The 19,940-nt window shown below is 44.8% G+C and overlaps 1 protein-coding gene across 1 annotated transcript in view; it reads right to left on the bottom strand.

Annotated features, from left to right (window-relative positions):
• LOC130386062 (dapper homolog 3-like) overlaps positions 1-16,799 on the bottom strand; it is a 31,929-nt gene extending 15,130 nt beyond the window's left edge. Inside the window, exons 1-4 of the mRNA XM_056594845.1 lie at positions 16,114-16,799; positions 4,247-4,388; positions 614-1,363; positions 67-284 (exon numbers count right to left, since the gene is read on the bottom strand). Of these exons, the coding sequence (XP_056450820.1) occupies positions 67-284; positions 614-1,363; positions 4,247-4,388; positions 16,114-16,377 (1,374 nt within the window). The 5' untranslated portion in view covers positions 16,378-16,799. The remainder of the gene's footprint in view (positions 1-66; positions 285-613; positions 1,364-4,246; positions 4,389-16,113) is intronic.
• Between the last annotated feature and the right edge of the window lie 3,141 nt (positions 16,800-19,940).

The following is a 19,940-nucleotide window of genomic DNA, read 5'->3' as shown; positions in this document are numbered from 1 at the left end:
TGGGGTTGGGTTGGGGTTTTGGGTTGGGTTTTTGGTTGGGTTGCGAATACGAGCTGTGCGTCGGACGGATTTACGCGAGCGCTTTCCACAGGGGTCCCTCTGGCCGGACGCCGAGGCGTGCTGGTGGGGCGGCGGGGGCTGCTCCGCCTCGTCCTGACTGAGCTCAAGGGTGGACCGCCAACGCCGGTACCCGCCGCTCCCCTGGTGGGACTTCCTTCCCTTGGACTGGCTGCCGCGGCTTCCCTTCCCGCTGCCGCTCCCGCTGCCGCCCCCGCCGCCGCTGCCTCCGCCCCCGCCGCCGCTGCCTCCGCCCCCGCCGCCGCCGCCGTCCCGCTCCACCGTGTTGTACTTGCGCTCCGGAACCCGCTGCAGGCTGTTCTCCGACTGGAGCGGCAGGCCTTCTTCCCCTGCTTCCTGGTCGCCCCGCTTTTGTCGTCAGTCTGGCGGCCTTTCCTGGGGCCCGCTCTGGCCCTCGAGTGCTGAGGCTGATGAGCTACGGGGAGCTGCTGCTGCTCTGGGCCGTCGCCCTCCAGCCTTCAGGGGATTGGGTGGTGATGGGAAGACCCTGGGTCGACGTTCGACAGGGCTGGGCCGGGATGTACTCGGCGTTCACCAGCTGCTCGTCGGCTGGAGGGGGTGGCCGGCTGCGGAGGGGAAGGGTAGCCGCTGAAGTGCTTGGGCGTGGAGTCCGCTTCCCCGTTGCTGGGGTTGGACTGGGCTGGACCGGGCCCCCTGCAGGGCTGGTAGTCCATCGAGGCGGAGCGAGGCGTGCTCCCCGGTGCATGCTGCCTGTTTCTGGGGTAGAAGCTGGTGTGATGTTGGGTGCTAGGCTGCATCTGGTGGTGGTACGGGTGCGGGGAGTCGTCTGTAAACGCCGCCTCTTGATGGCACTCCAGATCCATGCCGCGGCAAGCCTGCGGAGATTGTCCCTCTGGGCTTTGGGGGGAAGAAGGGAGCCCGGGCATGTGACTTTGGATGGTTCCCTGCATCCCCGGATGTTGGTCCTCTTTACGGCATAGGCTGCTCTGCCTCACCACGGTGATGGCCCGGGGGTCATGTGGCGCGTTTGTGCGGGGCTTTGATGGGCGCGCGACCACGGTCCTGCGTTGGACGAGTCCGGATATATACGTCTCCATCCGTTGGGCTTCCTCGTGGTCCTCCTCTCTGCGTTCCCCGTGCTCCATCTCGTCCATGCGGTCTGCGATGTCTTCAGCTTTGGGAGCCTCCAGCAGCCAGGTCTGCTCCGTCTCCGCGGGTCTTCTAGGAAAGACCAGATCCATGGTGGCGTTGGAGCAGGCGGCGGAGAAGGGCTGAAGGAGCCCGACCTCCGGAGGTCCACCTCGACCCGGCGCCAGGGGCTCCTCTGAGAAACAGGAATATGTATATGAGAATGAATCTATCATAAATTGACAATATATACATTTCTACAATTATTACAAACCATAGATTAAACTTAATTGACATATAAATGATAACGGTAGCAATACAGACATGGCACTTAATTCAGTTATATTGGAGAAAATTGCAGATGAAGTGAACATCAAATAGTTGCAGAGCCATTTCAATGTTGTCCCAGAACCACTTTTGCAGCGTTGCAACTGTCAATGGGCATTATGTAAAGTGGAATGTAGCAAAGCAAACACGACTTTGCATGGATTCTGCAGACCAAATTCTTCAAAATGTAATCCAATTCTATTCACCATTTTATTAAGTAAATACTTCAAATTGGGAAAAATTAAGACTTGTGCTCCTTTCCTGTCCCTCATCCAGCATCTTCGTGGATAAACGGATGCATGATGGTTCAGATTAGTTTGGCTAGATGAGCAAACAAATAGATCACGGTGGAAAACCTAAAGCAAACGTTGACGAAACTGCTAGTCAAGGCTTATACCTTAATGCAGTAAAAATGAGCCCCAATCTGCCCAACAAATGCACAAATATAAACTTTGCATCACTGTGTAGTACCAGATGTGTGATATACCCATTAAATAAAAACACAATATTTATGGGGGCATTTTAACAGCAACTCATTTTCACTCTTCGGTTCACTAACTGTGTGCTGTGTTTATATTAAGTGTGATGTTGCGTGCATGTCAGCACAATCACTAAGAAGTCACTTATTTCTGTTATTTAGGCCTGTTTTCGATGAAGTTAAGAAGGAACCAGTTCCTAGAACTGTGCCTCTTTTACTTTTTAAACAACATCGTTAGTCAGCTGTCAGCTTATAGGTGCTGACATGTTGATTGGTCATTACTGAGAAATAATCATCTCATTATCAGAGCCAGAGGCATCCACTTTTGTGGAAGGTTAACACTGCCATGGAAATGAAAATACACACTTAGAATGACTTTTCACAGTTAAAATAAAAAAAAGCGCGAACTTTAAGAATAACTTTTGATATGAGGGAGTTTCTAGTATAACCCAAGAAAGCTTGACTACTCAGCTTCTGCCTTCCTTCATGTAAACACGGGAGGGAGGGAGAGAGAGAGAGAGAGAGAGAGAGAGAGAGAGAGAGAGAGAGAGAGAGAGAGAGAGAGAGAGAGAGAGAGAGAGCACAGGAGAGAGATAGAGAGCACAGGAGAGAGAGAGAGAGCGAAAGAGAGGAACAAAGAAAGACGGCGAGAGAGTTTAGAGAAAAGGGGGATAGATTTAAAAGAATGCATTGAAAATAATAAACATCTCCAGAAATACATTCTGTATACTCCCTTCAGTGAACGCTTGGCAAGGTTTTACTAGAGGTATGGTACCATGAAAGTGGAATCCTAAAGAAGATTATCAATTTGTGTTTTTTTTACGCTACAAAGCCCAACGTTCCCTTCAAAAACAAACATGAATCACCGGGGGGCATCTTAGCTTTTCAACACATTCCTATTTCTGATCACTGGAATTTGGTTTGGTTGCTCAAGTGGGCTTCAGGGCTTTATTTATGTGGATGAGATGCTTGAGTGTTCAATATTACAAAAGTTGGTATATCTCTCTGCCTATCTTCCTTTCTTTCCAAAGAAGTGAAGTATGTCTTTCTCCTTCATATTTGCAACAAATGATGGACCTTCATCAAGAATGTGTTATCATTTAAGGGAAAGATAGTGTTTTAACATTGTCTGGAAAAATAAATACTTTTAAGATGAGCTAACAGAGGTCTTCCGAGTTCAGAAGGAGGTCTCTACAATCTCACAATCTAAAGTATTTGCGCTACGGGCCCATTGTTACCGCTGAACTAGAGCTAATTGAGGACATGCCTTCGACTTGATGTCTAATGGATTTGTCCGTCTGAATCTGTTTCGCCAGGCAAATAAACGACATACCATACCACCCTTAAAAACACAGCAGGCCCCAAATCTATAACGCAGAGAAAGAGAGAGACAGAGAGAGAGAGAGAGAGAGACAGAGAGAGAGAGAGAGAGAGAGAGAGAGACACAGAGAGAGAGAGAGAGACACAGAGAGAGAGAGACAGAGAGAGAGAGACAGAGAGAGAGAGACAGAGAGAGAGAGAGAGAGAGAGAGAGAGAGAGAGAGAGAGAGAGAGAGGGAGAGGCACAGAGAGTGAGAGAGAGCGAGTCCCAGAGAGAGCGCGCGCGCGCGAGAGAGAGAGACACAGAGAGAGCGAGAGACACAGGGAGAGCGAGAGAGAGCGAGAGAGAGCGAGAGACAGAGAGTGATAGAGAGAATGACAGAGAGAAAAAGAGAGAGATCACCGGGTTCATGCTGTGAGTCAGGAGATGCATCTGAGTAAAACTAGGGCACGTAGGATGACTATGACTCCTTTATTCCAAGGGCTGGAGAACACAGATGTATTAATAAAAGGGATAACTACCTTCTACAACAACTACCAATTATGCACTCGCTCAGTTTAACCTGGCTCGTATGACACAGTTAAGATGGGAGAAGTGAAAATTATGGGTGATAAGATGTGTTCCCTGCAATCATAAAGGAAAAACTATTTTGTACCCAAGCATATTATACATGTAGCTTAAAAAATATACAGCATTAAGCATATCCCAATATGTCGCTAAATACATTCTAATGAATCAATCATGAATCTCAATCAAGAATGATATATTATTAATAAAACATTCATGAAATGTCTGAATTGAGGAACATTTCTAAACTTTAGTCTCAAAAGTGTTGTGCCGACAATAGGAAATAATAAATGAAAAAAAGAAAAGAAAACAACAGCGATGTGTCATCTGATGGGACCTTCAGGGACATGCAAGCCAGAGACGGAGAGATGGGGAGAGACAGTTACCGGGGCTACGGGGACCGTCCGCAGGGTAGGCGGCGGCGGCGGGGTAGTCGGTTGGCCTGGCGTCGGCTCCGTTGATGCCCAGCTCCGCCACCTGCTCCTCCAGGGAGGCCATGATGCCCCAGGGGGTGCACTGGAGACTGCCCTGCAACGCACGGCACAGGGAGGAGGAATATCATACTACTGTTCATCATGATCCTTCACATTCAGACGTGAGGCTGAGAAGAAGGGTAATGGAGTACAATCAGTAATGAGATGCATAACAGGTTTCTAAAAATACAGCGTTGTCAGCACAAAGTGTTGAATCGGGAACACGAGATAAAAACAAAAGCTCACGAGTCAGTTTATGAGATGATATGATGGAATAATGATTGCGTTGGAAAGAAGATTGGCAAAAACATGATCAGGGTGTCATATATAATTAGACACCATATTTCTTTCATTTTGACATGGCTAAAATTTCTTTCAACGTATTAGTTGTGAAACGTATCTAAAAATCGAATCCATTTATTTTGGACTGATCTAGCCTTGATTTGGTTAACTTTGCCATGGATGGTATACATGCATGCTCACTAGTGCAGGGCACATACATGTATGCATGTATAATCCGCAGAAATAACACGCCAAATAAATTAAATGGCTGGCTTGAAAACTGACAATGTTCATACAGCATTTATTTACGTTCCCTGCCAGAGTAGAGGAAAGACTGACTGACAAACACAACCATCACAGCCACACAGGACTAAGACCACAAGCGCTCATTAACAAAACACTAGAACAATAACACTACGTTGCCCTGAACACACACACACACACACACACACACACACACACACACACACACACACACACACACACACACACACACACACACACACACACACACACACACACACACACACACACACACACACACACACACACACACACACACACACACACACACACACACCATTAAGCGTAGAGCTGGTTAAGCTGTCCACACATCGACAACAGACCATAATAGGCCACAGAGACTACAGGAGGTGGAACATTGTTCGATGATGAGCAAAAAAACACAAGGCGTATGAGGGGGCAGATTTGCTTAAAGAAGGATGATTCAGACTGACTCGCTGCCCCTTTCACCATTTGGAATGATCAAGGAATAGTGCTGGTGAATTTGCAGAATTAAATTTCTGGTATAAACTGGAAAAGAAACCTAAATCATTTTGTAGAGGTTTTTTAAACACTAGCTACATGATTATTAAAATATGATTATCGTTAGCATATTGAAGAACTTTAGGAGTTAAAGGTTCCATCCTCCTAAATGTAAAAATAGGTTTTTAATACATTTATTTAATTGCCAGTTGAATCCCCGAAATCGAAAGCAAACATCGGAGGGGAGCCGACAGCAATGTAAACGTTCAGCTGAGTGATTTCAAGAGAGGCGCTTAAATGTTACAGATCACATCGGGCTGTTTCTGCACACGTTTAAATCAAGAGTTTTTATGATTATGAATCCCAGACTCCCTCTATGTAACTTAACAATGAATGCCATCTATGCATCTCTGCTTCAGGGAGAATGAGTCTTAACCCAACGTGTGACACACAACATTCCTCACGGCGTAGCATGACAATGACGAGGTTTTAGATTGTCCCACGCAAAGTGCACACCACAGCAGCACTGGGTCTGCAAGGGATTTGCCCATCTCTCACAACAGGGTGTTACAATGTGCCTAACACTGCCCTGCCCTACCAATAGGAGGTCACCAAAACATACAGAAATCATTAAAAACATTTAGGAGGGCTTAAATCTGCTGTAAAAATAATGTTGCATAATATGTGATTAAAAATTAAGCAAAATGGGAGTTGAATCTAAATAACTTTGCCCCATTCTCTGGAAAAGTAATCCCTTTACATAAATAGAGATGGAAACTGTATACAAAAAATAACCCTCATAGGAAGCCAAACCATCTATAATTTTAAATACAGCCATTGGACATATTGTTTATGCAGCTTACAATCACTTTTGGTTAAGGGCTGTACTTTATCAGCACAGCTACAGAAGTACCCAGAACATACAGTACGTCACACATGTCATATGATTATAGTATATGATTACAAGGTGGTCTACATTTGAGTCTGAAGCCCCCTGCTCTCTGCATCTCTTCAAAACTAAACAGTTGTGTGTGTGTGTGTGTGTGGTGTGTGTGTGGTGTGTGTGTGTGTGTGTGTGTGGTGTGTGGGTGTGTGTGTGTGGTGTGTGTGTGTGTGCATTAATCTTCCAGCACCAGACCGGTGGGCTGGTTCGGATCATTTCCTGTATCGGTTTCCGCAGATCTGCGCACAAATTCAATCTGTTCTGCATTAGCCCCGGGCTTTGGTGCGACGCACGCAAAAACCAATAACACACTGTTTATTTATCCGGAGTATACAGCTTAAACGAAAGCATCGTCTGTTGTTGTGTGCCTCTCTCGCGGCAATGCGGATGCACTGAAAGAGGTAAAGAAACAGGGTGACCCCCCCCTCAACCCCTTGGCAACCGAGTAAACGTCTGTACGGCTGCCCAGGGATACACACATGGTACTGAACTCCAGGGGGAGGGAGTTTTCTAGAAAGCGCTTCCACTGTAAGCAGCATAGGTATCATAAGACAAGACATGTGAGAGAAAGAGACACAAAAAATGAACACCTAATGACATCCATGCCCTGATCCACCCTGCGCTCAATCTACAGTGGGACGCCGTTGTGCAGTGTGCGTGTGCACATGTCGCTCCACTACACTGGTGTAGTTTAAGCCTCAGCTCAGTTTGTGTTCACGGTGGGTGAGTGGGGACAGACTGCGTTAGAAGACACCAGCCCCTCATCACCGAGTGGCCCACGCTGCCGTTTGTGCCGTGTCAACCCTCGCAGTTGTTTTGCTTCGGGTGGAGCTAATTTATGACTCAAAATCAATCACTCTTTTGTTGTCTGCCAGCATGAGAGTGGTCAAAACGACTCTGGTAGGTTGTGATTGGCTGCTCTGCAAAGAAGGGAATTTTCAGTAGAATCTAATAACATGAAAACGAGATGTGATGTCATGTGAACAAAGCCAATAAAGGGAAAGTAAGAATGGTAGAAAAAAAACAGCAAAGTGTACAAGCAAGGTTTGCATTTAAAACCGAATAGTTAAAGTCAGAATTTAGAGTGGTGTAATAAAAGTTAATGTGCTCGTGAGTGGAGTCTGGGTTCTTCAACAAATACTGTTTCTAGTAGTTTTCCATTTCTGGTTACGTTTCTGCAAATACCATCATATAGACAAGGCCACATTTTATGATCTGAGGTCTTAAGATTTATGTTGAGATGTATGCTAAAACCACCAATGATAACAAACATGTATTTAGCTAATACGAGGATGAACCCACTGAACTTGCGGAAAATGTATATTTGGTTTTGAGGTGTGGTATATTATTAGAAAGTGAACCGAAATGAACATACACTAGCCTGGTAATACAAAAACATTGCGCCATCTATGACCTTTTCAGATGATTTATTTAGGAGGTAGAGGAAACACCATGACAACGCTGGTCGAATGCAAAACAGTGATCACTGACTGTGATTTAAAAAAAATAAAAAATAAAACCAAGCAAGGCTCCTGCTTTCTTTAATTAATCTGCTTAAGAGAAGAAAAGCTCCCGCTCTTTAAGTCTTTTGAACGGGTAACTTTTGGATCAAGAAAAGAAAGAAAGGAAAAACGATTAGGCTCCCTTTTCTCTCACATTCCAACGTGGTTGTATTCGCTATTAACGCCAGCGAATATGAAGCGTAGGCTGAAAACCTTTTGCCGCCTACTAGTGCACCGCTAACAACAGGGACTATTTTTGACTCAATTTGAACCATGCTGTCTTTTTATGGACTGAGCTTTTTTTATTGTGTTGTAGTCTTTACCCGAGTGCCATGTGAAGCTGGCTCAAAGCTAATTTGTGTGTGTGCGCGCGCACATGCGCGCGTGCGTGCGTGTGTGTGTGTGTGTTGGCTGAAAGTATGTGCATGTTTGTGTGTGGGTGCAGACCAGTGTGTATTTTTCTGTGGCAGTGTGTGTGTATGCGTGCATTCATGTGCAGCATTAAGCAGTGTTAATGTCAGGCATGCAGTGAATGAATGGGCCAGTGTGTAGCTTTAGGAGCTACTTAGGTTAGACCACACTGGCTCAATGGTTACTTGTCTGTCCCCACACACACACACCACACACACACACACACACACACCACACACACACACACACACACACACACACACACACACACACACACACACACACACACACACACACACACACACACACACACACACACACACACACACACACACACACACACACACTTTTTGACAGTCAATGGTGGATGGTGATCTTAGCTTGACCCAAAAACCTTGAAATTAAGGTAACCTGCCTCAGAATGCCTCGTCCCTTCAGCTCACATGAGTATTCATCTTTCTAAGGACTCCCCCCGCCCTGACCCTCACACAACTGTAGAACTAAACCAAAAATCGTAAATCAATTTTCTATGTCATCCGCCATTAGGTGTAATTATGCAGGGACACTGATCTTCAATTACCCAAAATGGCTGTCAAATGGATTTGGCCATTTGGTCGAGGGAGATCAGCGAATTTTGGCCACTGATGACCGACCACTTTGTCACAAGTCATTACCCACACAGAGAGAGAAGGGAATAGGAGGACAGTGGAGCGGCGGAGTTGGGAAGTTCAAGTGCAATGCTCTGTGTTCTGACCTCAGTTGTATCCCTCTAAGGAGCAATACAACAAAAGCAGTCCAAAATAAACGGGGTTACATTGACATTAAGGAGGAATATTTTTGTGTGTATAGTCATTTGTGTCTGCACGAATGGGGACCAGTGTTTCAAGCAAATGCTGTGTCTGTGTGTATATATGTCTCTGTCTGTCGGTCTGTCTGTCTGTCTGCGTACTGATAATACACCTGGAACAAAGGGCTGGCCAATAAGATATACCTGCTGCTACTGCTATGGCAACATGATAAGGAGCCACCCTGAAAAGAATGGATGCAGGATTACATAGAGAGCGAGAGATGGTGGGAGACGGGGATACAGGGTGGAAATAAATGAGTGGAACAGGCGAATGAGTTAATGGAGTAAATCATGGGAAAAGCAGGAGAGCAGCGGAAAGTCCCTTGAAGATCTGTGCTCCCGTCATCAATGATTCGCCACACTGCTTCTTACATCACAAAATCAAGTCTGAAGCCGATCTCTCTATCCACACCAACACACCCACACCCACACAGTGTCAGTAAGATGGGTATTGCTTCTGCAGCCAGTGTAGGAGACCTGGAAGGGCAGTATTTACTCGGCTTCTCCCAAAGGTAAAGCTCTGACACGACCGGCCCCACAGTGGCTGCGGGTTGATTGCATTAGCTGATCCTACTGCTGCTGTGTGCATCCACTTATAGCATGCACAGTGTCTGTATATAAATACAAAATCCCCCACCCAAGACGGGGGGTGTGTGTGTGTGTGTGTGTGTGTGTGTGTGTGTGTGTGTGTGTGTGTGGGTGTGTGTGTGTGTGTGTGTGTGTGTGTGTGTGTGTGTGTGTGTAGGAATCTAGTATACAACCAAGGTGCTCCTGGAATTTGCTGGCAGAATTCTTGTATAATTCCCTTGTCCGCTTGTCATTCCAGAACATTCCCTGAAGAGAACGGCTGGCGACAAGTCAAGTGAGCACCGACAACATACAGCCAAACACCGAGGCCCACTCAATTGTTATGCTATTTTAATCCATGTACACGGGGCTAATGGCTAACGAATTCAGCGCTGTAGCACTATTTATACACCTCCACACTCTCCTCCCCAGGGCTGAACAGAATAAGTAGCAGTTCACGGAGAACCGCAACGAAAACCAGTGAGCCTCCATCAAAATGTTTTTCGGACACTCCCAGACAGTCTTCATGGATGGTCCCATAGTCTAAGCGTTTGAAGCGTATTCCCTTCCCGAGTTCCGAGCGACGCCCGTGATGGATGTTGCTCTGGGACGACGTTGGGCCGCCGATCCTCAGATCCGCTGGGACCGGGCTCGGGTTTCTTCTTCGCCTGGCTCAGGACTCGGGGTGGGGGGGGGAGGGGGGACAGCTGTTGCGTGGGCCCCCCTGTTCAGGGAAATACTCGAGGAGAGTAAAGTTGTTGAGACAACTCGGATGAGTCCGAATCAAGAAGACACCGGACACTGGATCCCGGGGCGTTGACATGGGTCAAGGTTGGAGATTAGGATCCAGGAATATCTGGAGTATTAACAACCAGCAACTGTTTTTTCGGGGCACCCCCTGACCCCACCCGTCCACCCAGGATTTCTTTTGTGGGTTTTATTTAGCTCCATGCCGTTGTTCCAGCCTCTGCTTTTGTATGGCCCCGGGATGCGCTCGTTTTTACAGTCATCCACACTTTGATAATCCACGCACACAAACTAAAACAGTGCAGGACATGAACATTGCCAAATGATTTCCTTAGCTGTCCGAACTCCTTTCTTACTGTCAAAATCATGCAAATCACTTGACATTCAAACACTTTCATGAGTAAATATTCAAATTTATCAATCCATAATACTTGGAGCCTTTCCCTTATCCTTGTTATCCAAACTAATCCTTACTTCAGTGTGTTTAGATAGCAAGATGGCCGCCTGCAAAGCTGGCATATAGGAAAACTTTCTCAGCTTCTCAGTCTCAGCCTGGCGGGAGAACGAAGGCCTCCTGCTGAGACAGAGGGATTATAAATAAAGGGCAGACCGACGGCTTCAGACAGAGAGCCTGGGAGGCGGCAGGAGGCTGAGGAACAGACACAACAGTAATACGATGAAGAGACTCAAGGTAAAATAGTGTCAGGATAGCTCGCAATGGTTGATACTCTGCCCTTCTCAGAGGTTGTATGCTGTTTGTTGTATTGGCTGTATACCTGCAACATATAGTATGTCATCCGACAGTTAAATACAAGTTATGCGACAGTTAAATATATTCAAATGACATTGTTCAGTACGCCTATTGGTCAGAAGAAAAGGAGATGCCATATTAATGTGAACAATTAATTGACTGAATGATATCTGAGGCAATAAAACCAAAAAAATAACTTTGCAATAAAAATATATGGCAGGATAACAATTACTGTACCCTTAGCAATGGCAACATGTCTAAGCTTATTATTCCATCCTGTGGCTACACAGTACATTCGAACTTCATCCCATGAATGCTTTGATTTTGGACTGCTACTAGTTCTTCCCTCCATGGTCTTGGATAAACAGCAGAAGGTCTGCTGGTCTTGTTTGAGGACTACGGATCGGTATGGGACTGTCAAATGTATTAGCGCTAGCCAGAATCTATCCACCAGCTTGTGAGGCGTGGTGACCCGCATGTGGCGAGCGTTTCACAACATCCCAGGCACCATTAAAGTTGGTAATTGCTCATGTAGGCGCCGGGAATCTTTAAAAACTTGATGTTCCTTTAAGAATTGCTGCTGGTGCGACCACATCCCAGGATTATGGAACTTCTGCTTGATTTCAAATCCAAAAAGGCTATTTTTCATAATCACGCAGCGGTTCTGGGTTTGAGTCCACTGGAATTGTGGGGAGCCTTAAAGTACACACACACACACACACACACACACACACACACACACACACACAAACACACACCACACACACACACACACACAACACACACACACACACACACACACACACACACACACACACACACACACACACACACACACACGTTTGCTAGTGTGTTTAGCAACCACAGCTAGGTGTAAAACCAAATTTAACAACAAAGTAAGACTTGTGTGTGTAGTTTACGTATGAAATGCAAGGTAGAACAACCGTTATGTTAGATCGGAAATGTGATTGCTAGTTGTTTGTGTCTAAATGGTCAAAAACGATGTTGTACCCATTGCTTCTTAAGTCGAAGACGGAACTCATTCAAAGGAAGTATTAGCCTGCGATTCCTACAAATCTTCCTTTTATTAATGGCCCGCGACTCCCTGGTCACTTTGAGGGAGGATGGAGACAGGATGGGGGCAGGGGGGTGGTGGGAGCTGGGATGGGGGTGGAAGTGAGGTACACATCAGAGGCCCAGGGCTGCTTCCCCAGCTGTTGTCCACTGTCACATTGCTGTCAGCAGCCCGGGATCAGGGAATGAATAAACATGTTCATCCTCTCTCTCTCTCTCCCTCGCTGTCTGGTTGTCTTTGTCTCGCACACTCTCGTCCACTATCTACCTCGGTGCCAAGGGCCACAGACTTGGTCTCCTGTCCTTCTCTTGATGTTTTCCTTTGTTCCTCTTTTTCTCTGATGCACCATGAACATCAACAAATAAGTGTATTTTCACACATATACAAACACTGAGAGAGAGAGAGAGAGAGAGAGAGAGAGAGAGAGAGAGAGAGAGAGAGAGAGAGAGAGAGAGAGAGAGAGAGAGAGAGAGAGAGAGAGAGAGAGAGAGAGAAGAGAGGAGTTTGTGAGTGAGTGAGTGAGTGAGTGAGTGAGTGAGTGAGAAGTGAGGGATAGTGCAAACACTGGTTATATAAAGGCTCTTTCCATCAGAGATACAAGAATAAAAAAAACAGGCAAACTCTGATGGTCTGAGCATGCAGCCTTCGTTAAAACCACCACAAAGGCTTAGCAATGACATCCATTTTCATTTCATTCTCACTGCGTAGGCCAATGACGTGTCAACGATGTTCCGCAAGATAAGGAGGTGAAAGTGATTGACACAACAGCAGAATCAATAGGCTGATATCAGCCAAGTCATCCTGCTGATTCGAGCACAGGCGCGAATCAGCACACACACACACACACACACACACAACACACACTACTAGCACAGCTGCATCAACGCGTGGCCCATCATTGGAGACAGTAGCCATCAGAAGGACAGCTTGTTGTTATTGCTGTTAAATCAAACCGTCCAATTGCATGTTTGGACCTCACAATGGTGAAACCTATAATTAGGCTTTTGAAAGACTGCAGTAGGTTTTGGAAAGGTTGGAAGGTTTGAGGTGAGGCTTTTCGGCCAACTGTGAAATAGACATGAGCGACAATCCCATCAAAAGAGGTCACTGTTCACTACATTCAAGAGGGCTGTTTTTGCACATCTTTCGGCAGAACACAAAATGTAGAGAATGAACTATTGTTCTTAAAACAAATACATCTTCCGAGTATTGCAGTGACCTCCACAGTCCACTGTTCCAATTATTTGTAGAGAATGATATAAACATATTATCTGTGAATGATTTTTTATAATATTTCCTAGTTTTATAATATGTACTAGTGTAACAATGTCCCTAAAGGCACACATCGATCATATTGAATACAAGGTTTTTACTACAACGATAAGCATACACAAGTGGAGAATTGCATGTGCTTCAGGACATTTTTAAACCTGGAACCCTTCTACACTTCAAACTTGGAGCCACTGCTCCCAGAATGCATTCCGATGCAGAGTGACTGCTGTAGCAGGCATTCTCGCTGATACCTTGTCAACAGCAGCCAGCATGTTGACAGTACGCATGTGGCCTCTAAAGCCAGCAGCCAGAGCTCTTGAAGAGACACAAAGATACGCTGCGGTATCTTTCAGTTTTTACAAGTTCAAAATCCCACGGGAGTCACATTGTTGGGCGGTCCGTGAATCATATAACATGTTTACGTCAGGAAATACGGTCAAAAACCTGATGTGATTCATTTATTTACCGTTAACAGTACCAACATTGACTTTCTACAATACTAAAACTGCCTATTTGTTTTTTTGTACGAAGTACACATGTTTTCCAGAGTAACGGTTAGACCTGGACTTAAGACAGCCAACTCCTGACCTCATTGTTTTGGGCTCTGACTCAAACATGAGAAGGAGACAAGATAAGAGTTGACTGAGCATTGCGGACGGTTTTCCACTGATGTCAGAAACCACCAGTCATCCCTATCATCACCTCTTACTGTACGCTCCCTGGCACAAGTCTCCATGAAGACTTTCATTGTGAGACTAACAAAGGAACAAAAGCATACAACAAAGCTGCGTTTTCCAGTTCTTTATTTTGCTTTATTCATCAGTTTCTGCCACGTTGACCCTAGCTGCCCAACCACTACGACCCTCCCAAGGTAGGGCACAGGTCAAGGTTCAAAGTTCAAGTGACTGCTTGAGTGACAAGGCTATGGATTGACTATGGCTTCTGTATAAAATCCTCTACTATCTCCTAGGACCCAAAGAATGGGGGCAGTGTGTTTATTTGTTTGCCTGAGTGCATGCGTATTTGTGTGTCTGAGCATGCTTGTTTGTGTATGGCTGAGCGTGTGTGTGTGTGTGTCTGAGCGTATGCAGTGTGCGCGTGTGTGTGTGTGTGTGTGTGTTTGTGTGTGTATAATTGAGGCATAGGGGTGCTAAGGAGATCTCCAGCTTGCCATCACAACAGACCGTGTTGCTGCAGCCGTCACACTTGTCGTCCATGAGTCAGACCACATTCCTCCACTGTCATGCTAGCCAGGGCGCTCACATTCGCCTGGAGAACAGCGGCGGGTTATATGTAGCTTCCAGCTAACGTCTCACCCTTCTTTATTTCATAAAGTGCTTTCAGTTTGTTTTATCACCTGCCGTCTCGAAGGGGCGCTCAAAAATACCAGAGGGAAGGAGTCTACGATATGTATTCGCTAAATCCTGGCTAAACATGTCCCTGTTTGTACTGTAAATTAAATTAAATAAAGCTTTTTTTCCCCCTTCGTTCCCTGGTCGGCAGCAGCACAGTTGGCCGAGAGGTATCTGCATCACATGGGGAGATATATTTATGCTAGACATGAAGGCAGCTGGAGCCCCTGCTTATGTCATCTTTAGGCAGCCGTACAAATCAATTCTGTGCATGAGTGTGTGTGCGTGTGTGTGTTTGGGTGTGTGTGTGTGTGCGTGTGTGTAAGTGTGTGGTCGTGTGTGTGTGTTTATGTTCTGGCTTCATTTTCCATTGTTGTTGTTTGAGACTAGAGTGTGTTTGTATACCGCAACACCATGTGGTCATACAGGAATCCTTAATGCCTCCTTTATTCTAATGAAAAACACAATTGTTGATATAAACTTCTTGCTTTGCCAAGATGTCCCGTCTGTTGTGTGTGTCTGTTACTGTGTGTGCGTGTGAGCCATTGTTATGTGAAATTAAATGTAATTGAAATGTTCATTGCTATGATCTTGAACTATTTTCTGTATACAATGTGAACAAGATGTTCATACTCCTTTCATTGCACAACACTCAAATCTCTTCTGCAATATCCCGACTCTCCCTCCGAAGATGTAGATCTTAACAGTTTTCTCTTCCTACAAACTCTTTGTAGCTGATGTATCTTTTATTAAAGTGTATATGTGAGTGAGTGAGTGAGTGAGTGAGTGAGTGAGTGAGTGAGTGAGTGAGTGAGTGAGTGTGTGTGTGTGTCTGTGTGTGTGTGTGTGTCTGTGTGTGTGCGTGCGCGCTCGTTCCTCGGCAAAGTGGTTATTTATATCGTCTATATTTCACTTGGTTATGACAATGAAATGGAGGTCGAGTTGTGAAAACACAACAATTGCCCTTAAAAGGTAAGGTGTGCTGTGTGCGCGTGGAGGGAGGCCGCTCGGTGTGCGCTGCGCCAGCCCGGGTCCTCCTGGACACACTGGCTGGGGTCACCAGGCCATGGGGATTATGTGCTTTACCTAGTCTTCAAAAAACAGGACGTGCACCCAAGGCACCCACGCAAACACAACGGTACAAACCTTAGAAAAAATGAACCGAGCACTTCCACACTCCACGGAGTTGTTTCATCTTATGATGGAGATGGCCACACATTACACTTATTTATTATTAACTACAGCAACTGACATGGGCTCACTTACCGACTGCTGACGTCGGAGCCCGGAGTCGTCACCCACACCGCCGTTTGGCGTGTCCGCGGCGCAGCGGATCGATCCCCGGAGGTCTCCCCACGCCGGGCGTCCGTGGACAGTCCCGGAGTCCCCGAGGCAGAGGGCACTCAACACCAGACATTCCTGCCTCTGTTTCAATAGCTCCAGCTCACACAGACCGGCCAAGCTGGCCTCCAGGCGCTCCTTGTTCCGACTGCGTTCCGCTTTCATCGGTGAAGCGAACGCACGGAACATGATTCCCCCCCAAAAGGTGTAGGTTTTAGTTTTATAAATGCAGTTTGGATTCTTCACTGCAAAAAAAAAAGAAATCCGCTACAATCCAGTTATAACTCCATGCAGCTCGGTCCAATTTAGTTTTTCCCTTCACATCTCCAGGAGCGACTGAAGGCGTCTGCAGCCGAACCCATTCTGGTCTGTGTGCACAACTGTGTTCAACAATCTCACAGCTGTTAGCAATGGTCTATACGTCTATGCCCATTTCCTGGCTCTATCGGTTTAACCGTGTCCCAAGCTGCTCATATTAATGAGACGTCTACTCGCGCTTGGTTCCTCTGGCCTATTGAAGTTTCGCAGGAAAGGAAACCAAAGCGGCTGTTAAAGTCTCTCCAGAGGGAATGCCATAGACAAAGAATGGTCGCCAGATAAACGATGGTAAAGTTGACTGCCGCAGGCTGTGTAGATTTACTGGTTGATATAAAACCCGCTTGGCAGCACGACAACTGCGCCCCCTCGTGGCATTCTAGGGCTCATGTAGTTCAAACAGTGGAGTTTGACGTTGTACAGCTCAACTGAGTGTTACTCTCTACAATGCTTGCAGTGGTCTATAATATTAAGTAGGTGTTTCTACTTTGGGTGTCTGTCCTGACACCCAAATTGCCAATCTGGGATTAATTTAATATATCTTCCTTAATCTATTGATCGGCCCATATTTATATAAATGTATATATAGTATATTTAAGTTAAAATTAATATCTGACGTGATTCACCAACAGAGCCAATAAAGAACACAGCCATGTTCGTAGATTGTATGTATTTTACTCTTCATTCCATCTCTACTTTTCAGCTTTTGCATAGCCTCTTATGGATCATAACCATCTTGAATACATTTCTGTTATTGTTGTCCTAAACCACTGCCCGCATGGTTTAAGACCCAGGAGTCCATATCACTAGAACTATACACAAACATATACATTACATTATTATATTTAAATAAATATTTCATATATGCACATCAAAATACGTTTTTTTTTAAATCTCTGGTTAGGTCTTACAAGGTACAGGCGCACAAGTACATATACAGTGCTACATTACAGAGAATGGTATCATATGGCAAAAGAAAACCCAAGTGGTTTGGTCGCGTACTGTGTGTATATGCGTGTGCAACTTGCATGAATGTGCTTGGATGGACTCGTGGGATTGTCATGGAAGCATGCCTTTTCAAACAGTGCTCTTGATATCTGGTCTTTTCATGAGTGTGACATCTTAAATACATATGCCCATCTCTGAAGCACTCAAGTGATTATGTTAGAAGCATCACATTCAATGATGACATTTGGCAAACATTTGATATTGAAACTGAATAGAGAATTTATGGCAAATTATGCTGCTGCTTTTACTTTTAATGGTTGAATTAAAAAAAAAGAAAAAAGAATGCTTGCTTATCCTATGAATCACTCCTACGCATTTCAAGTCTGGAAGACAATAAGGCTCAGCAAAAACATCATCATTATATACATGATTATTCCTAATTTATATTTAATTCAACAATATTCTTATTGCTAGCAGTTATTAGAGCCATGCAGTTGCCATTATACTATAGATCCTGTCATATAACAGATATACTCTTTTTTTTTTTTTTTACCAGCATTGCCCAATAGGGTTTTATGAAGAAAACCAAACCGACACTGAAATAAAAAAGTCACTGTCAAAAGTGAAATTGTATTCAAATAATTAAGAAAAGGTGGTCCATTTAGCACCATGTGCATTCTGCTTAACACCAAAGCTAAGCAGTCGCAGTGAAGGGTCCCTGTTAGCAGTGAGCAAAGTAAAAATGGACATGCTGCGGTGCTAAAACTAGTGTAGGCAATTTATTTTAGAAGCACTTTTTTGTCATATTTGTTGAATTTCCCTTTACATCCCGACAATCAATCAAAAAAGCCAAATGCTCTGACCAAAAAAATATCTTTAACTGTGGCTGCTGCAGGCCTGTATTATGCCTGTTTGATCGTTTCTTTGGGCCCAATGAAATAATTGGTCCCCCGACCAGTCTGTTGACCTACCTACCCGGCTACGCTCGTGCACTCAATGCACTGGACCGGGAGTCTTCAACAAGGCTGGGCAGACCTGTTGCAAAAGCTAGAGAGCTACTCCCATGTGTTGAGGGAGTGGCTTTGGTGGGGCTCCAGAAGGGAGAGTTGGGATTTATTGGGTTACTCTGGCTGTTTTATACAAATTGCCTGCCCTACCTTTAATTGTCGGATCATGTTTCAAATTTGTAACAGTGTCGTTTTTTTTGCCATACATTAATCTTAACTGAACCTAAACATGTCTTTAAAGAAATACTTCTCAATAAGCAAGCTTTTCATCTTCCCTGTGTTTAGTCTAGTCTAGCATCAGTTATTTGCTGTAGTGTGTGTAGATTTACAGGTAGAAGGGGCATAGCTGGTTTCCACGGACAGATCTTTTAAAACAACGAAACAAACGTCTGACCGTTAGAGAGAAACCAGAAGGATTGGCCATGCCTTGGCTAGACTACACATCAACATGCACAAGCATATAACCGCCATGTTTGAGGAAGACAGATGTTGTACGGTAGTTATGATGGATGGCAGCACCAAAGACAATACTGTTGGCTTATATTCTTTTCAATGCACATTTTCTTTTTTTATGTCACCATACACAGATAATAACATCCAGAATAGCTTGCTTCTGTATACCGTGTGGATTAAGTTTTTCTTTTAGTCAGCGCCTCTCGCTCAGCTAATAGTCTTTAATGGTCAAAAGATATCATCAACTGATCTTTTCATATGTATGGCTTGCTAACATTTTAACAGACTTGCTCTGCCTCAATACAAGCACAAAGAGAACATGCTGTTTTGGTAGGTCTCACTCCAGGGGAAACGCTGTAGAACATTTTTGTATGGTTTACATTGGCAGAGCTGTTAATTAAAGAGGAAATCAAAATGAAAAGGCCAACATTTTGCAAGCAAAAATAAGATCAGAATAAAGTTAAGCCCAACATCATATAATCATTAATCAGAAACGTGGCTCAGTGTCTCATGAAAAAATCCTGAAATGAAATGAAACTCATTAAATAAATATTTTTGGGCAACAAAGTACAAAGACGAATGATAGAAAAAGCGAATCCAGTGAAAACGATCAAATCCCGGCTGCTAAAATGTGATTCTCATCCGCCGAAAGCGGTTTCTGCTTAGCAACGGTTACTAGGAGACTGCAGAGGGCTTTCAAAATGTATGATCAACTAGAGTTGGAAAAGTAAGAAGAAGAACCTATTGTCAGCCACTCCTTGTTCTGATACAAAACAGAAGACATGTCAAACAGAATATCAACACAAAACATATGTTATGTAGGTGTGAAGTTTTCTCTCCGACCCCTACAGATAAAGGGATAATACATTCCTCGTACAAGTTCCACTGGCTCACGATGCAATGCTCCTAACAAGAGATGCTGTTTTTTTAGCATCCAGACGTGGCAGCTACCATTGGATTAATTTTACCATTCCCAAAATAAAGTTGTACTCACATGCAAATCATAGCAGAAAATAAACAGCATAGATA

The sequence above is a fragment of the Gadus chalcogrammus genome, chromosome 7 (assembly GCF_026213295.1).
Source record: "Gadus chalcogrammus isolate NIFS_2021 chromosome 7, NIFS_Gcha_1.0, whole genome shotgun sequence".
Lineage (NCBI taxonomy): Eukaryota > Metazoa > Chordata > Actinopteri > Gadiformes > Gadidae > Gadus > Gadus chalcogrammus.
Note: the sequence above shows the minus strand (reverse complement) of the source record. Positions and strands in the feature narration are given on the sequence as shown.